Genomic DNA, 15,301 nt, shown 5'->3' with positions numbered 1-15,301 from the left:
TAACTTTTCCCCTTCCTATGATGCCACTTCCTACGGTATCATCTATTCATCTCCCACCCTTTCCATCTTCTAGCTCCTTCAACCTTCAAAATTAATGCCCCATTCAATTCAAATATTCCTTCAACAATCAAATTAATCCCTCTATACAATTTATTTAATTCAGTTCTCATTTTTTTGTCTCTTGAGTACAACTTAACCGTTTTCATAATTTAATTGGAATTATTAATTGATTCATTAAGGGAAATGAATTAGAAACCGTTAGCATTTTGACGGTTTCTTCTTTACTTTTAGGCATTTAAATCCAATTTTCTACATTCAATTTTGATTAGGTACATTTCTTTGCTTTCATCTGTTTCCACAATTGATTTTAATTCTTCTATTGGGTTGTTTTTCAGGCAATTATATAAATTTGAAAAAGGTGCAACTAGCTCAACAAATACCGATCTTTTCGTCAATTTGGGCTTCAAACCTTCTTTAATATCTCCACTGACTTCTATATTAGGTTCAACTTCATACTTTAGTATATTTTAAGGGAAATTTTGCAACATCAGGTGGGTATATGATGAACAATGTATTTTTCTTGATTGATTTTTTCGGATATTATACTTCGTATCTTTTTTAAATTGAGGTTCTTGTATATTTGATTATTGGTTATTTGGTGGCTTTTAGAATTTTATTTAAAATTTCGCTAATATGCCAAGTTTTGTATCTGAAATGGGTTTAATTTTTATGAATTTATAATAGGGTATACGGTGAAGAAGAATGGCACAAACCATGGATTGGTGATTTAGTTTACTGAGCTGTAGGGGCTTCTCGGCCTCCTACGATGGCTAACTTCCTCTTTAATTGATCTGATTTCATTAGCTAACTTCCTTTGCTGCCATTGTTGTGCAATATTGTTGGTTAGCTACTAACTCCACTATAGCTACATTATGGGCATCGGGTTCTTCTGCATCCATTGTCTCATTGCAAGATGATTTTTTTCCAGACACCAGTTTAATTATTTTTTTATTTATTCGTCTTATAATTCATTTGGATATGTGAATTCATATCCTAAATTTTTACCGATTTTTCTTTTGAGCTAATTAAATCCTCATAATCAATTTTTGTTTCTAATCCAATCAAGTTGGGAAATGCCGCAATTGCATCAAATCTTATAGCTACTACAAAGTCCTCACAATGTATAATATATGTACTTATATATGCTACTACGTATTTACATTGTTTAGCTTTAGCAAGTAACGTGTATAAACTACAAAGACTACTCTGTATTAGTGGAATTTAGCCTTGAGGCTTAAGGAGTTCCATCTTTTGCTGTAAACATGTTAGTGGTGGTGGAACATGTTCTGCATGCCTATGTATAATACTCTCATGTTTCCTATAAATAGTCCGTCCATCGAACGGGCCAAAGAACTAGTTTGATAAGAAAGGGGCCAACATAAAAATTAAATAAAAAGAAATGGGAAGATGATTTCAAGGAGGGACACATGGCACTCTACATTTGTTGTAAACTTGTGTGCTATTAAATACTTCGTGTTATGAGAGTGACGGATAGCTCAGTTGGTTAGAGCTTCTATTCCGATTCCAGGTGATCCTGAGACCGATTCTCATCCCGCCCTTATGGCTCATTTGAAAAAGAAAAAAAAAAACTTGTTATATATATAGATATAGATTTTACCTTAATGTGAGTACATCTTAGACAAACGGAATTCTCAAAGGGAAATGGTAGATAGATGCTTCACTCCTAGTCCTCACTAGTCACTTCCTCTGTAGCATTTAATCGTTCATTTGAATTGAGCTTGATTTCAAATCAATTAAATAGATACTTAATAATCCATGTATCTCAGGCGATCCAAATGACCGCAACGTGAAGTTTTGTGGAAGTATTTTATGTAAACATTAGAACATATAAGAAGTATATTTGGGATCAGTGGAACTGATTTTATTACCAACAATCAACAGTTATTAACAAAGGAAACTCTATAATTAAATCTTATCTAATCATCAGTTGCCCATCCCTTGATCTGGAGAGCATCCTGGAAACTTTTGTGATCTATATATGCAGAGATTCAGTTCATGGTATTAGATTTTTAAGTAGGTTCTTTAAATTAGAAACTGTGTACATTAAGCACCAGATTCTAAATAGCTAGTAGAATCACCAATAAACAGCTAATAGTCAAATTCAAAACGCTACATGTGTTATTACTTCATCTTTTTTCCTCATTTTTTCTCCTTTTTAATTCGATTTTTCTAACTAGTCTATTCACTAACCTTTTTATTGTTTACTCTTAATAAATAAAATCTTTTTTTGCTTTTTATGTTTCATTGTTCTTAGTACTTTGTACATATTTAATTGGACTATATTTTTTTTAATAAGAACAATTTAATTTTGTAAAAAAAAATCCTTCAACTACTACTTTGTTATAATAATAGTCATCTTTATTTTTTAACATTTTTTTAAAGCTTTTAGTAAAACATTAAAAAAAATCTCAATCAATTTGAACTTTTGTGATACCGACAATCAACTATACGTATATGATACATAATGAAAAAAAAAGTACGAGCTTCGCACTTTTATATTTGATTATAATAATTATACGCTGGTAATTACTCGTACAACTTTTGTGCCACCCCTGACCAACAATCTTGGGTCAGCCACTGATTCAATTGATGTATGCTCCTGATTGGCCGATCATCTCATCTCTAGGGTATTTGGGAATTTGGATGTTTGTTTCATGCTAGGGAATAAGGATGATCAAGTATAATGGGTAGTTGGGTACCTGGACTAGACCTGGTCAAAACGAGTTGGTAATTAAACAGTTAATTTCAGCGGGTCAAAGTAAGGGGCGGGTCAATAGCGGACCGAAAGTATGCGGGTCAATAAACGAATAAGTAAAAATGAGAAAAAAGAGTCATATGTGAATAAAAGTGAATACGAAGATGTCCATATAATTTTTTATATCATAACTATTTTAAGTTTCAAAATTATTGTGTTATAAGTTTGGCCTTATGTTGACTATGTCCAATAAGGCCATGTCCATTAAGAGCCCTACCCAATAAGAAACCTATTTGCATGACCCAAATTCTATACCCGTTGGACTACCTTGTCCAATAACCAGGTCTACCCTGGACCCAAAAGTAAATAATCAGCCGAGTTAAGAGCCGGTTCCGGAACAAGTACCTCTTAAAACCGTTTCAAATTTGGGTATTTAGTGGAACCAGTTCTATAATTTGGAATCCCCGAAAGACTAAATGTCTTTTTAAAATGAAAATATTTAAAATAACATCGATATCGAGTACTCTGTACTAGATATCGAAAAATCGATTCTAACTACTTTGACCAGTCCCAACTTGTAGGAAACCATTCCAGTTGATATTTAGGTCTGATAAATATGATCAAACAGTCTCACGTAGGCGCACAACTCTAATTTCACTTGAAGATGGTATTCGGATTGAGTCAGCCCCGTCGAACACGAAAAAAAATTATATCACTTTGGCATAGAGTAGGCATGTCACGTCACTGTCTGTACTAGGTCATGGCCGCAATGTTATTTTTGGACAAGCATGCCATCTATACTAATATTTTAAAACAAATGATTTTCTTGCCACATGTCATTCTTATTTTTGCATGGAGTATATTTTTTTCTTTTATATGTCATTCTTACTTTTATATGTAACATTTTTTATTAATTCATGAATAATCTAAGTTTTGGGGTGGATTTCTTCCCAAAATATTACATTTTACCTAAAATCTCAGTAGCAAGTCAACTATTTTTTATTTAAAAAAGGCGTGGGGTTGTGGAGGAGGAGATAGGGTGTAAGGGTGCCATGGGGGGGGGGGGGGGGGGGAAGAAGAGAGAAAGAGAAGGTGGGTTATCAACAACTCAAATACCATTTTGGGAAGATACCCACCAAAGTTTGGATTATTTTTGAATTAATAAAAGATGATACTGTTTTTTTCAAAAGCGGGCAAATGTTGAATTATTTTTTACAAATTTTCCTTAAAGCTATATTTAAAAGTTTATTACAAGTATATTTTTACCAAACGCTACTATTTTTAACGTTTGACAAAAGCTATCTGAACGCTACCTGAACTAATAACCCCTACTTCACCAAATACTTACAAATTTTACAATTAACATTTTAAATATGTTAAAAATGTTACCCGCTACCTTAAAACACGCCCATTAACAAATGTATCCTAAATTCCTAATCAGCAGTTAGTCCCTACGGACCCTACCCCATGAAGACCATTGTTGGAGGGAAATGCTCAAAATTCAAACCCTTAAACTTAAGCACAAACGTCAAGGTCGTCAACACAAACCCCGCAAAATCTTGTTGACTCTGAAAGCATCGCCTTACTAACCCCCAACAAACAAACAGACAATCGAGAATTCCATTACCCATAAACGTCACCTTCTCACCTTGTTTCGCACAACCTTCCCTGCTGCTGTCGTCACACTCCATTCCGTCTTCACCTTCTCTCTCATCTCCACTTATCTTCAACCTCGATTTCCCCCAATTTCTAGGGTTTTTGCGCCGATGTCGCAGAACGGCGGAGCAATGGAGGCGCCGGATTTCCACCTCCCCGACGAAGTCTTAGCCGTCATTCCTACAGACCCGTACGACCAGCTCGATTTAGCTCGCAAGATTACTTCCATGGCGATTGCTTCTAGGGTTTCGAATCTCGAGTCGGAGACTACTCGGCTTAAGCAGAAGGTTTATGATCAAGACCGTCTTATTTTTGAGCTTGAGGAGAAAGCTTCTCGCCTTCAACAAGTCTTTCAGGATGCTGATTCTCGCTTGAAACTTGTTCATGATGAAAATGTATGGACAGTTTATGTGTTTTCTCTATGTCAATTTCGGGTTTTTTTTTAGTGTTGTTTGATCTGTGTTCTAATTTTGGGCTTTAATTTGGTTGTTTGAAGATGAAATTAGTGCAGGAAAGAGATTCATTATCGGCGACAGTGAAGAAATTGAACCGTGACTTAGGAAAGGTTTGAACTTTTCACCCTTAATTAGACTGTCAAATTAGATTAATTGTGATTTTCTATTATTTCTGTGATTTTTGTATTTGTTTTGAGGGCGGGGAAATTGATGTGTGGCATTTTGTTTGTGTAATTCATATTTTCTAATTGCCTTGCTATTGTATGGATTCTTCTTACTGTAGGAGGGTTTCACTTAGCAGCTTACGGACATAATTGTGTATTTGTTTAATTGGTTGTCTGTGTTTTGATTGAGGGGTGGGAGTGGGAGGGAAGCCAACTTACGTTTGAATTGGCTAAAGATATGTTTCCAAGAAACTATTACTCATAAAACAAACTCGCCTCTATTAAGGTTTAAATTCAGTTTGAGCTGGTTAAAACACGAGTGTGATGAAAAGGGTTGATATACTGTTATTCCGTATAACATTTCTGTATGATTGTATAAATAAATTGTCTTGAATAAAATGTTTAATGTATTTTGTTTGGAATTACAATGACCAGTATCTATTAGTTTCGGAGACTTAAAATTCTAAAGCATTGCAGATGTTTAATTTCAATAGGGAGTAAAAGGTTTATCTCCTCCAAATATTCCCTTTCAAAGTAACTTCTGTAACAAGATGAGAACATATTACTTATTTACACACCCTTTGAAAACTTGCACAAAAATGTTTCATGGTTCTTATAGAATAATAATATCTGCTTATCATTTTCCTTTATGTAATTGATCAAAGTTGTCCCTTATATAATTGATTGAATGTATCCATATGTTAAGAGTAAAACAATGGAAAAGTAGATGTGTAAGATGTCTCTCTAATCTATCCAATCCACCCTGTCTTCTCAAGAAACTTACAAGATCCTTAGTCGAAAGAGCTGAATTTGGGGGGTTAGGTGTTGCCACATTGGTACGTCTCGGCATATTGAAAGAGCAATGGCGACATATACACAATGTTGACTGGAGTTAATGAGTGTACTATACTTTCCTATTTCCCCCGGATCTCAACCATTTTTCTAATATAATCTCCTTAAAATTACAAAAATATTTCACCTATTTCTTTTCATCACAATTTAATTTTCTATTTTTAAAGATTTTCACTTTGTGATTTGTATTTACAGCATTATAATTCGAGAATGGTTGCGAAAGGGTTAATAAGGGAAGTACATTTCATGTTCATTCTAGTTAACGTGTGGGTATATTTGTTATCGTTGTTGTTTCTATTTTCTAAAATGCCTTTGGAAGTTTTTTTTTTTTGTTTTTTCTTTAAATTTTAAACCATTGTGGCAAACTCACTATTTTTACAGACCAATCTGGTTATTCAGCCAATTGAAAAGATATAATGGAGAATACCCTGTTAACTTATTGTTGGGCTTGGGGGTAGATGTAGCTCTCTGTTCCTTACTTATATGAGAGTTAGTTGGAGAACTTGTTCACTGTATTTGTTGCACATCCTCCAAGGATTGATGCCAAAGCATGAAGTCTGGATTGTATTATGTGCATTAAACGCTGTCTTGTGCAGGATAAGGTTTCGAACACACTTACCGCTCATGTGAGGATTTATGGTAGTTTGAATTAGAGATAATGCCTTGTTTGCTCCCGAAATGTCTGTTGATTCATAGGCAGGTCTTAATAACAAATCATGTCCACTGCTCAAAGTTACAGATAAAATCTGTGTACAGAAGGTGCAATGAAAAGCCTATGAAGTGCGACGTTGATCTGAAGGATTAAAATGTTTCTAGATGTTCATTATTTATTACAAGATGGCAAAGACAATCATTACTGTAATAGCATATCATTCTTAAAAGTGGCCACTTAACTTTAGTTAGCTTCAATCCATTGCCCTGACTTGTTTCTTAGTTTGATTTGCATGACAGTAACATGTCTGTACTGTACCCCAGCAATGGTTGTAGTAGGAGCGAGTAAACCGAGTGAAGTTGATTCTAGAGGACATGTTGTTATGAATTGTCTGTTAGCTTATACACTTTGGTTCCTGAAATAGGCTTGCTTATGGCCTTTGTTTGTTTTTCTCCTTCAGAATAAGTGCAACACTTGATAATGCAGAAAATTTTAGGCAATTGAATTAAGTTAGTTATTTTAATGTGCACATTGGTAAAGTTGAAAAAAAAAATATGTTGATGAAAGCTGAGTGGAGCAGTATTTTATTCACATATAGAGAGTAGAGAAATTAAAACAAAATGTAGTTGGATAAGTGGGAGGAGAGAGAAATAATAAAAGAATAGATAGTGGGGTAAGTGGAAGGAGAGAGAATAAATATTATTTAAAGTTTTCAAAAATTTAAGTGTTGAACTTATTCTGAAACGACAAAAAAAGGCCGTGACTACATATATCGGGTGCAGGCAATGAGAAATATATATGGCAGATAAATTATGACTAGGCTCTATAGTTGTTCCATGAAGTTGATCCTGAAATGTCCTAGGTACTAGGTACTGAATGTAGATTTATTGTTGCGTGATAATTTAACTGAGTTGACAATGGCGATCAAAGTTTAGGAGTCCTGTAAGGCTGTACAATAAGATGCCGAGTGATAGACGATTCAAATTTTAGCCAATGTGGTATCGTAGTAGTAGTGAAAAGTCGAAGCCCTATATAGAACATATGTCATTCGTCTTTCTTGCTATTTGAATTTATACATACCTTTTTGGTTATCAATTTCTACATACTTTGTCAGTTCATTTATTTGAAGGGATAGTGTTCATTCCCTATGAACTATGGCCTTTTGAGGATATTTTAAGCTCCTAAATTGATGAAGCAGTAGGCATCATGTTTCCATCATGTATGGGCTGTTGAACTAGAACCTGCCTCGGTTAGCATGCATTTCATGTAAGCTTTGAGGATGATATCATTGTTAGATTCATTTTTAAAATGTGCTTTGTGGATTTCATCTGCCTATATCTAAGTCCTTTTCTATCATGGCAGCTAGAGACATTCAAGAGACAACTTATGCAGTCACTCAATGAAGATACTTCAGTAAGTTTTTCATGTTCATTAAGGAAGTTTCACCTTTCTGAATTCCCAAATTTTGCTTGTTTGTTATCTCCGAAATGTGAAGTCTTGTTTTGTGCTCTTCATTCACTGTAGTAATGTATCTGTAAATGTTGTACCAATGGCAGGCTGAAGCTGTTGATATTGGAACATGTGATCAATCAGTTCCTAGAGCATATCCAGAGAAAGGTATTCTCTTCAGCGCATAAGTACCTTGTAATGTTTGTTCATGTTAGTTAGATGAGATCTGGCAAATGTGGTGTGATATGATACTATGAGGAACTTATGTATTTTTGTGGTTATTGCCTGAAGATGATGGCGCTAATGGTCACACAAGACACTATTCTTATAATGGCTCTGCTGAATCCAGATATTCAAGCGATGATAGTATGTCACTTCCTTTTTTTCTGATTGGATTTTCGAATTCTCATTTGGCTTGATGCTAAGCATCTCTCCTTTCATGGCTTTTCTCTTTGCTTCTGCAGCAGTGAAACAAACTGGTCAAAGATTTTCATTGACTCCTTATCAGATCACCCCTCGGCTAACTCCTACTGGAACTCCTAAAGTTATTTCGACTAGTGGCTCCCCCAGATCTTATTCTGCTGTTGGATCTCCCCAGAAAAATTCTGGGGCAACAACTCCAACTAAAATGCAGTATGATGGACGCACTTCATTGTCATCCTGGTATCCGTCAAGTCAGCAATCATCAGCAGCAAACTCACCGCCCCGTGTCCGGGCTTTACCAAGTATGAGTTTTTGTTTTTGGAATTTGTATTTAGTTTGATGCGCCATCTGTCTTAAAAGTGAATCTACACCGAAACACCAAGTTTAGGAGAACTCAACCCGGATTTCTGCTTCAATCTCAGTCTTTTTAGTATTTTTAAGGAGAAAGAATACCAATGTTCAATACTTTGTTTTCCTTCCAATTTTAACTTTCCATGAAAAAAAGGTTTCTTGTGTTTTTTGACACTATTGCAAATTTGTGATTTTTGGTTATTTAATTTAATTTTCTGCAATATATTCTATGGTCTAAAGTAATAAATCTTTCCCGAGGTGGTCAGTTGAATCATAGGGAGTATAGGGACTATTTCTGAGCAGATTGTCTTCTCTAGTTCTTCTTCCATCTTTTCACAATCTGAGTTGTGGTCATTGCTTTTAAACTGGCCATTTTAATGGTTAGCTTGTCAGTTGTCACTTTGTGCTCAGTAGTGCTGTGTTTCTTACATTAGAGAATAATTTAGATAATCATTTACAGGCTGTGCTAATATTTTATTTACTCATTTGAGTCTGCTCTTAACAATGCAGGTCGAACCCCTAGAATTGATGGAAAGGAGTTTTTTCGCCAGGCTCGGTGAGTTTTGTTTGCTATCCAACTCAATATAGGGTTATGTTTTATGAATTCATTTTATCTAAAACTTTCATTTACCAGGAGTCGATTGTCATATGAGCAATTCAGCGCTTTTCTGGCAAATATCAAGCAACTAAATGATCATAAGCAATCACGAGAGGTAATACTAGTTGAATTTCATCAAAATACATTACTCTTAGTGTGGCATGCTTTTACTAGTAGTCTGTAGAGTTGCAAGTCTTTTCACCTTCGTAGTTGTAGATTTACTTTACGTCAGCTGAACTAATCCAGTAATTGTAAGAGCTTCTCGTTTCTTGTAGCTGTTACTCCCTCCGTTCCTAAATAAGTGTCCCATTTGGAAGAATGCGCGGGCATTAAGAAAATTGAGAAGTGTGTAAATTGGGGAAAGGATAAAGTAGATAATTGTTTATTGATAAAGTACAAATAAAAGTGGATATGGGGATGGAAAAATGGAAATGTTAAAATGTGTAAGAAAAAGCAATCATGATTTATGGAAAGGTGGGAAAAGTGGGAAAAGTGTATGTCCAAAATGGAAAGTGGACACTTATTAGGGAATGCTATAAATAGAAGTAGGACACTTATTTAGGAACAGAGGGAGTATTAGTTAAAATAATTTATCAGCCTTTCAAGTACAACGAAACAATCTATGTGAGCTTAGCTATAAGCCTATGATATTCTTTCCCTTACCCTGCCGCTTATAGAAGCCAGTAAAAGAAGAATCAAAAGGCAGAAAATGACTGGAAAAGCATGGTCATTGTCATTTGTTTCATGTCTTCTTGAGTATGATGTTTAGGCAATATGGGACTTCTTGTTGTTTGTAATATTTACTTTATCTAGCATAAAGATTGGAAAGGCCAATTGTCATTTTACTGCTGATTGGAGCAGATAAACACTTACTCTTGTGTTCATATTCATTTCAGGAAACCTTGAGGAAAGCAGACGAAATACTTGGTACAGATAACAAAGATCTTTACCTCTCATTTCAAGGACTACTCAACCGCAACGTGAATTAGTACTTGCAAACCTGCAGCTTTGAGCCCTTGTGGTAAGACCAACATTTCTTTATTGATCAGTGATGTGTATCTGATATCTTTTCTGTAGTTGATTTTTTTTTTGACGTGACGAGTATTCTGGAAATAGAATAGTATCAGACCCCGTTAGGATCCATGATTATTGTGGCAGTTCGTAGGTAAGTTCGTTTGCTTCTTCCTGTATATTCAATGAAAATTTCAAAGACAACATATCCGCTAATCTTTCCTTTTGCTCATCTGTATTCTACAGTGATTTTGAGGAAATAGTTTCCCCTTCTTTTCGCCTAAGAATTTTCAATAGTGGTTCAAACTGAACTAAATAAAAGAAAATAATCCCTCCCTTCCGCCTCGTAAAATATCCTTTTGTTTGCATTCGTGCTATCCTTACTTATCCTATTTTCGATTTTGTTGTTCCTTAATGAATGAATCAGACTGTCTAGGGCTTAGCTATTTTTGAAAGGCTGGTGAAACAAGGGGTTGAAGGAAGCTAGAAGTCTCCTAAGGAAATTATCTTCAATTGTAAGGATTTGGGAGTAAGAGAGGCTAGAAATTCACTTAAGGATTGAAAAGTGGAGAGTTAGTACTAATTAGGCCTCTGGGTTGATCCGATTATGAATTTGGTCAAAGAATTTTCAACACATGGCTTAGTAGTTAGTGGCATTGACAGGCTATGAAAAAACTCGAGGCAATGTATAGGAGGGGAAAAAAAAGCTAGTTTGGTGGTAAATCTGGTATTGTTGGTTCGTCTCTGGTTGATTAGGGCACCTAATGAATTTGAGGGTATTCTTGATTTTTTCTTCTTCTAGTCAAATGGAGCAAAATATTGCCAAAAGTTGGGAGAATTAGATATAGTTAGCTCCTGAAATTAGGAAATCCAACAAGGGGATCGCTTGCTTTTGTTGTCGTATGCGAGGACATTAGCAAAGTGAATGCAATTATGGCAGCATGACATTAAGTGTTGGAATATAAAAAAGGTGATGAAAGATGTCTCCGCCACATCAGTCAGCGATGAAGATTCTTTGTAGGCGATGATGCTTGTTCAACTGACAAGGCGGAGATTGTCATTGGCTGATTGATCATTGATATTGGTGCGTCATATAATCTAATTGTAAACATGCACTGTTTAAGTTGAAGTTGAGGGTATTCTTGAATTTTAGTCTTCTTGTCAAATGGAAATATTGCCAAAAGTTGGGAGAGTTGTATAGTTAGCTCCTAAAACAAGGAAATCCAACAAGGAGTTCACCTGCTTTCATTCTCGTATGCAAGGACATTAGTGAATGAGAGTTAAGAATAAGAATGACAAATGGTAACATTTAAAACAGGAAAGATGTTTCCGCCACATCACTCGGTGATGAAGTTTTCTTCGTAGGTGATGACGTTTGTTCAACTGATAAGTGGAGATTGTCATTGGGTGATTGACTGATTGATATCGGATCATATAATCTAATTGCAAATCGAGACTGTTTATCATCTTACACAAGTGATGAATCTGATGATCTATTAAAGGTTATGTAAGTAGGGATGTTAGATCCTCCAATTTAATTTGGAAATAATTCTTTCATTTGTTTGGTCAAATTTGAGTTCAACCAGAATACTTTACGATGAAGGATATGTGAACAACTTCTCCATTGGATGGTGGAAACTGTCTAAAGGTTTGATAATTGTTGCTTACATGATGAAACCCAAACATAAAATTTTACCCTAAAATGGAAACAGTCTAAAGCCTTGATAATTGCTGTTGTCTACATAATGAAAACCAAACTTTTTACACGCATACGATGTTCTATATGGGGTCTATGGCATAAATGGCTCCACATGCATATGAGAAAGAAGGTTTACAAATCCTTTCCCTAAAGAAAATTTTCCCTGTCAACGATGTCTACTTGAAATCAAAATGTAATGGACTAAATCAAAATGACTCTTAAAACCTCTTCGCTTCCTTTCCATGAAGTAGAAGATGGTCTTCCCGTTGTGGTCCCGTTATTGCTTTTGGGTCAATTGGAAACGACCTCTCTGCAATTGCAAGGGTAAGGTTGCGTGTACACCCGACCCCCCTTACCCCGCTTCTTGCGGGAGCATCTTTGAGGCAATGGGGTAATGATAATGAACGATGTCTACTTGAAATCATTGTTGGTTTGGCAAATTAATTGATTGCAAGTCTATTTTGGTATTATCACAATTTTGAAAACATAAAATATGTGTTGCTGGAAGCTGAGTATTTTGGCATAGAGTTTACAAGGAGAAGTGATTTCCTACAAAAAACAGTAGTATAATAAATACGAAGGAATAAATAAGTAATAAGTGGCAATGCATATGACATTATTACATGCATTACAAACCCTACTTTACATACATTAATGTATACTCCCTCTTTGCATATTATTTACAAATGCATTACAAACCCTACTTTACATGCTGTGGTTCAAAGTCTTTGATGCCTCTTTCACCCCAAACGTACACACACATGCACTAATTAGAGTAAATGGCATAAGTGCAATGAGTCATGTGAAGAAATACTGACCTCACTGCAATTTTAATTGTGCGTGTTCTGTTGCAATCATTTCTTTTGAATTGAAATATTGTTCATTAACAACATACTCTTAGTTACCGCATACTGATCTTTGAAATAAACCATGACACACTTATGGAAATTCTTATGTTTCTATTTTTCAAAAGGTTTCAAGTATGTTGCAAGTTGTTGATGTTAGCCAACTTGGTCACTTTTTTGCAGGTGTTGAGTAAAACTTGTTGCAGTTGCTTGCTTGTAGACTTCTTACTCATGGGGTGTGAAATTGAGAATCTATTTTTGTCTATTAGGAAGGTTGACTGATGTCAATGAACGCATTGTACTATTTTCATTCAGGTTATGCAATGTAAATAAGTTGTCTCTACCTTGTGTCGCCTGCAAAATCCGGAAGAGCAAGATCTACAGGGATTTGTCTTCTGCTTGTGGATTTTCATGAAGCCAAAACTTTCCCCTTGAAAGCATATTTATAACTTCCTGCAATTCCATGGCCCTGATATTTGTTCCTTCATTTTTGAAATGTCAGGGAATTGTTTTTTTTTTCTTTGATATTATTAACATATTTAGGCAGCTATGCCGGTCTGGTTCTGTACGTTGTATCCTTGGTCATGGACTCATGGGTGCTATTGTATTTCTGCTTGACCTGCTGTGAGCCTGTGACTTCTTCATTGGAAGTTTAGTTAGAGGAAATGTTGTATTAGGGAAATTACTTTCTGCTGTAGTTATACAGGCCCTTCCCTCCGTAAGAACGGTTATGGTGAATTGGTGATGACGGATAAGTTACAAGTTTAGACGTGTGGTGTATTGTATGTTTAAGTATATAACAAGAGTATTATGTACAATAATAGACGTTACCTTAAATAAGTAAAAGGAGGAAGTATAAATCCATTTCATATATATGTTTTTACAAAAATATATCACCCCATTAAACGACAACATAGGCTAAAGACAAACGTTAAAGGACAAAATCATTTTTTTTGGAAAATGACATCCGTTTTTTAAAAAAGGCATCCATTTTTCCAAAGTGGCATCTGTTTTTGAAAAATGGCCTGTTCTTTGAAAAATGGCACATGTTTTAGTGCTTGTCTTATCTCTATTTTGTTGTTTACTGAAGTGATATGTTTTAATAAAAAAAAATCTAATATGGGCACGCCGCCCTCAAGTAAAGATAAAAGGTTCTCATCATAGAAGAAAGTTGAAGTTTGAGTATAATAAATTCAGATGAATGTAATAAGATTTCATATGATTGTTTTTGTGTAATAGGAGTAATTGTCAACAGTGGTCAAAGTGAAGTAGAATCGGATGAAAAAGTAAAGTGTGTAGATTAGAAAACGGAGGGAGTATGAGAGTAGGTGATTGGGTAATAGGCGTTGTTAATACGTTAATTATGTGGGTTGTAAAGAGGGTTGAAGCACGAGCCACAGTAAAGAGCATAAGTTAACTGCAGTTGCTCCATGCACTTGTTGATTCTCGCAAGTTGTCCGATTTACGGTCCCTAGCCTATACTAACATTAAAATGTTTTTATACCAATGATATTTTAGCCTAGTGGTTAAAATTTAAAATTAAGGGTTGTGTACGATAGGTCTCCGATTCAAGTCTATTGTGGCTCATTCGCACCAAAAAAATCATAAGAATTTTTTAATTTGTAAATCTATTTGTTTTTCATGAGAATTTCATATTATTTTTTTCATTTTTTTTTATGGAATGGAAAAAATTACTACGTACATTACAATGTTCGTCATATAGTTGTTCATATAATGCTACGACGATTTTATACAACTAAGGCAACTAGTGGAGTGGATTATTTCACTTTTATGACCGTATGAGTGTTACACACATAAGTCCTTTTTAACAAAAATAATGGCCAACATGTGGAATAACTTGAAGTTTTGGCATAAACTCTGTTTCGATTATATTTAAAAAAGATAATGGAAGCGGAACAAGAAATATAATGGACTAAAGAAAAAAGGTGGCATTCCTTCTTTATAAACAGAAAAATGTTTTTCCCGGTTAGAAAATTACTTCTTTTTTTGACAGCTAGATAAACAAAATTACAAATAAAAATTGTCCGTTCTTGCCTTGTGTGCTAGATAGTGGGCCTGACGGACTACATCTCTACTCACTTTAACAATAAGAACAAAGGAAGCCAATCTAGGTGCAGTGTTAATCTCCCGAACGAGCAGTCTGACCTCCGGTGGTCTCGAATTAAGGTCTTTAATGTACTCCACTGCATTCTTGCAATCCGTTTTTACTATAATATTCGGTCCACATTTAAGGCCTTCCCTTAAACCACGAATGATAGCTTGACATTCCGCCTGAATAGGGGACATGGCAAATATATATACGATCCGCGCCCGAGATATGTTTGTATCTACCACTTTCACCCGCCCATC

At 35.1% G+C, this 15,301-nt stretch overlaps 1 protein-coding gene across 2 annotated transcripts; it reads left to right on the top strand.

The window, feature by feature from the left end:
* Positions 1 to 4,317: 4,317 nt before the first annotated feature.
* LOC110777768 (uncharacterized protein At4g15545) lies at positions 4,318 to 13,700 on the top strand. Of its 2 annotated transcripts, none has more exons than XM_021982357.2 (10): positions 4,318 to 4,827; positions 4,929 to 4,997; positions 7,918 to 7,968; positions 8,112 to 8,172; positions 8,296 to 8,370; positions 8,472 to 8,729; positions 9,289 to 9,334; positions 9,413 to 9,491; positions 10,273 to 10,397; positions 13,115 to 13,700. In XM_021982357.2, exons 1-9 carry the CDS (start codon positions 4,543 to 4,545, stop codon positions 10,363 to 10,365), a joined length of 1,017 nt encoding a protein of 338 aa, XP_021838049.1. In that variant the 5' UTR covers positions 4,318 to 4,542; the 3' UTR covers positions 10,366 to 10,397; positions 13,115 to 13,700. The 2 variants fall into 2 exon arrangements, with proteins under 2 accessions (XP_021838049.1, XP_021838048.1); XM_021982356.2 differs by having other exon boundaries at positions 4,319 to 4,827; positions 8,469 to 8,729.
* Positions 13,701 to 15,301: the final 1,601 nt, after the last annotated feature.

The sequence above is a fragment of the Spinacia oleracea genome, chromosome 1, assembly GCF_020520425.1.
Source record: "Spinacia oleracea cultivar Varoflay chromosome 1, BTI_SOV_V1, whole genome shotgun sequence".
Classification (NCBI taxonomy): domain Eukaryota; kingdom Viridiplantae; phylum Streptophyta; class Magnoliopsida; order Caryophyllales; family Amaranthaceae; genus Spinacia; species Spinacia oleracea.
The sequence above is the reverse complement of the archived record's forward strand: the minus strand, read 5'-3'. Positions and strand labels throughout refer to the sequence as shown.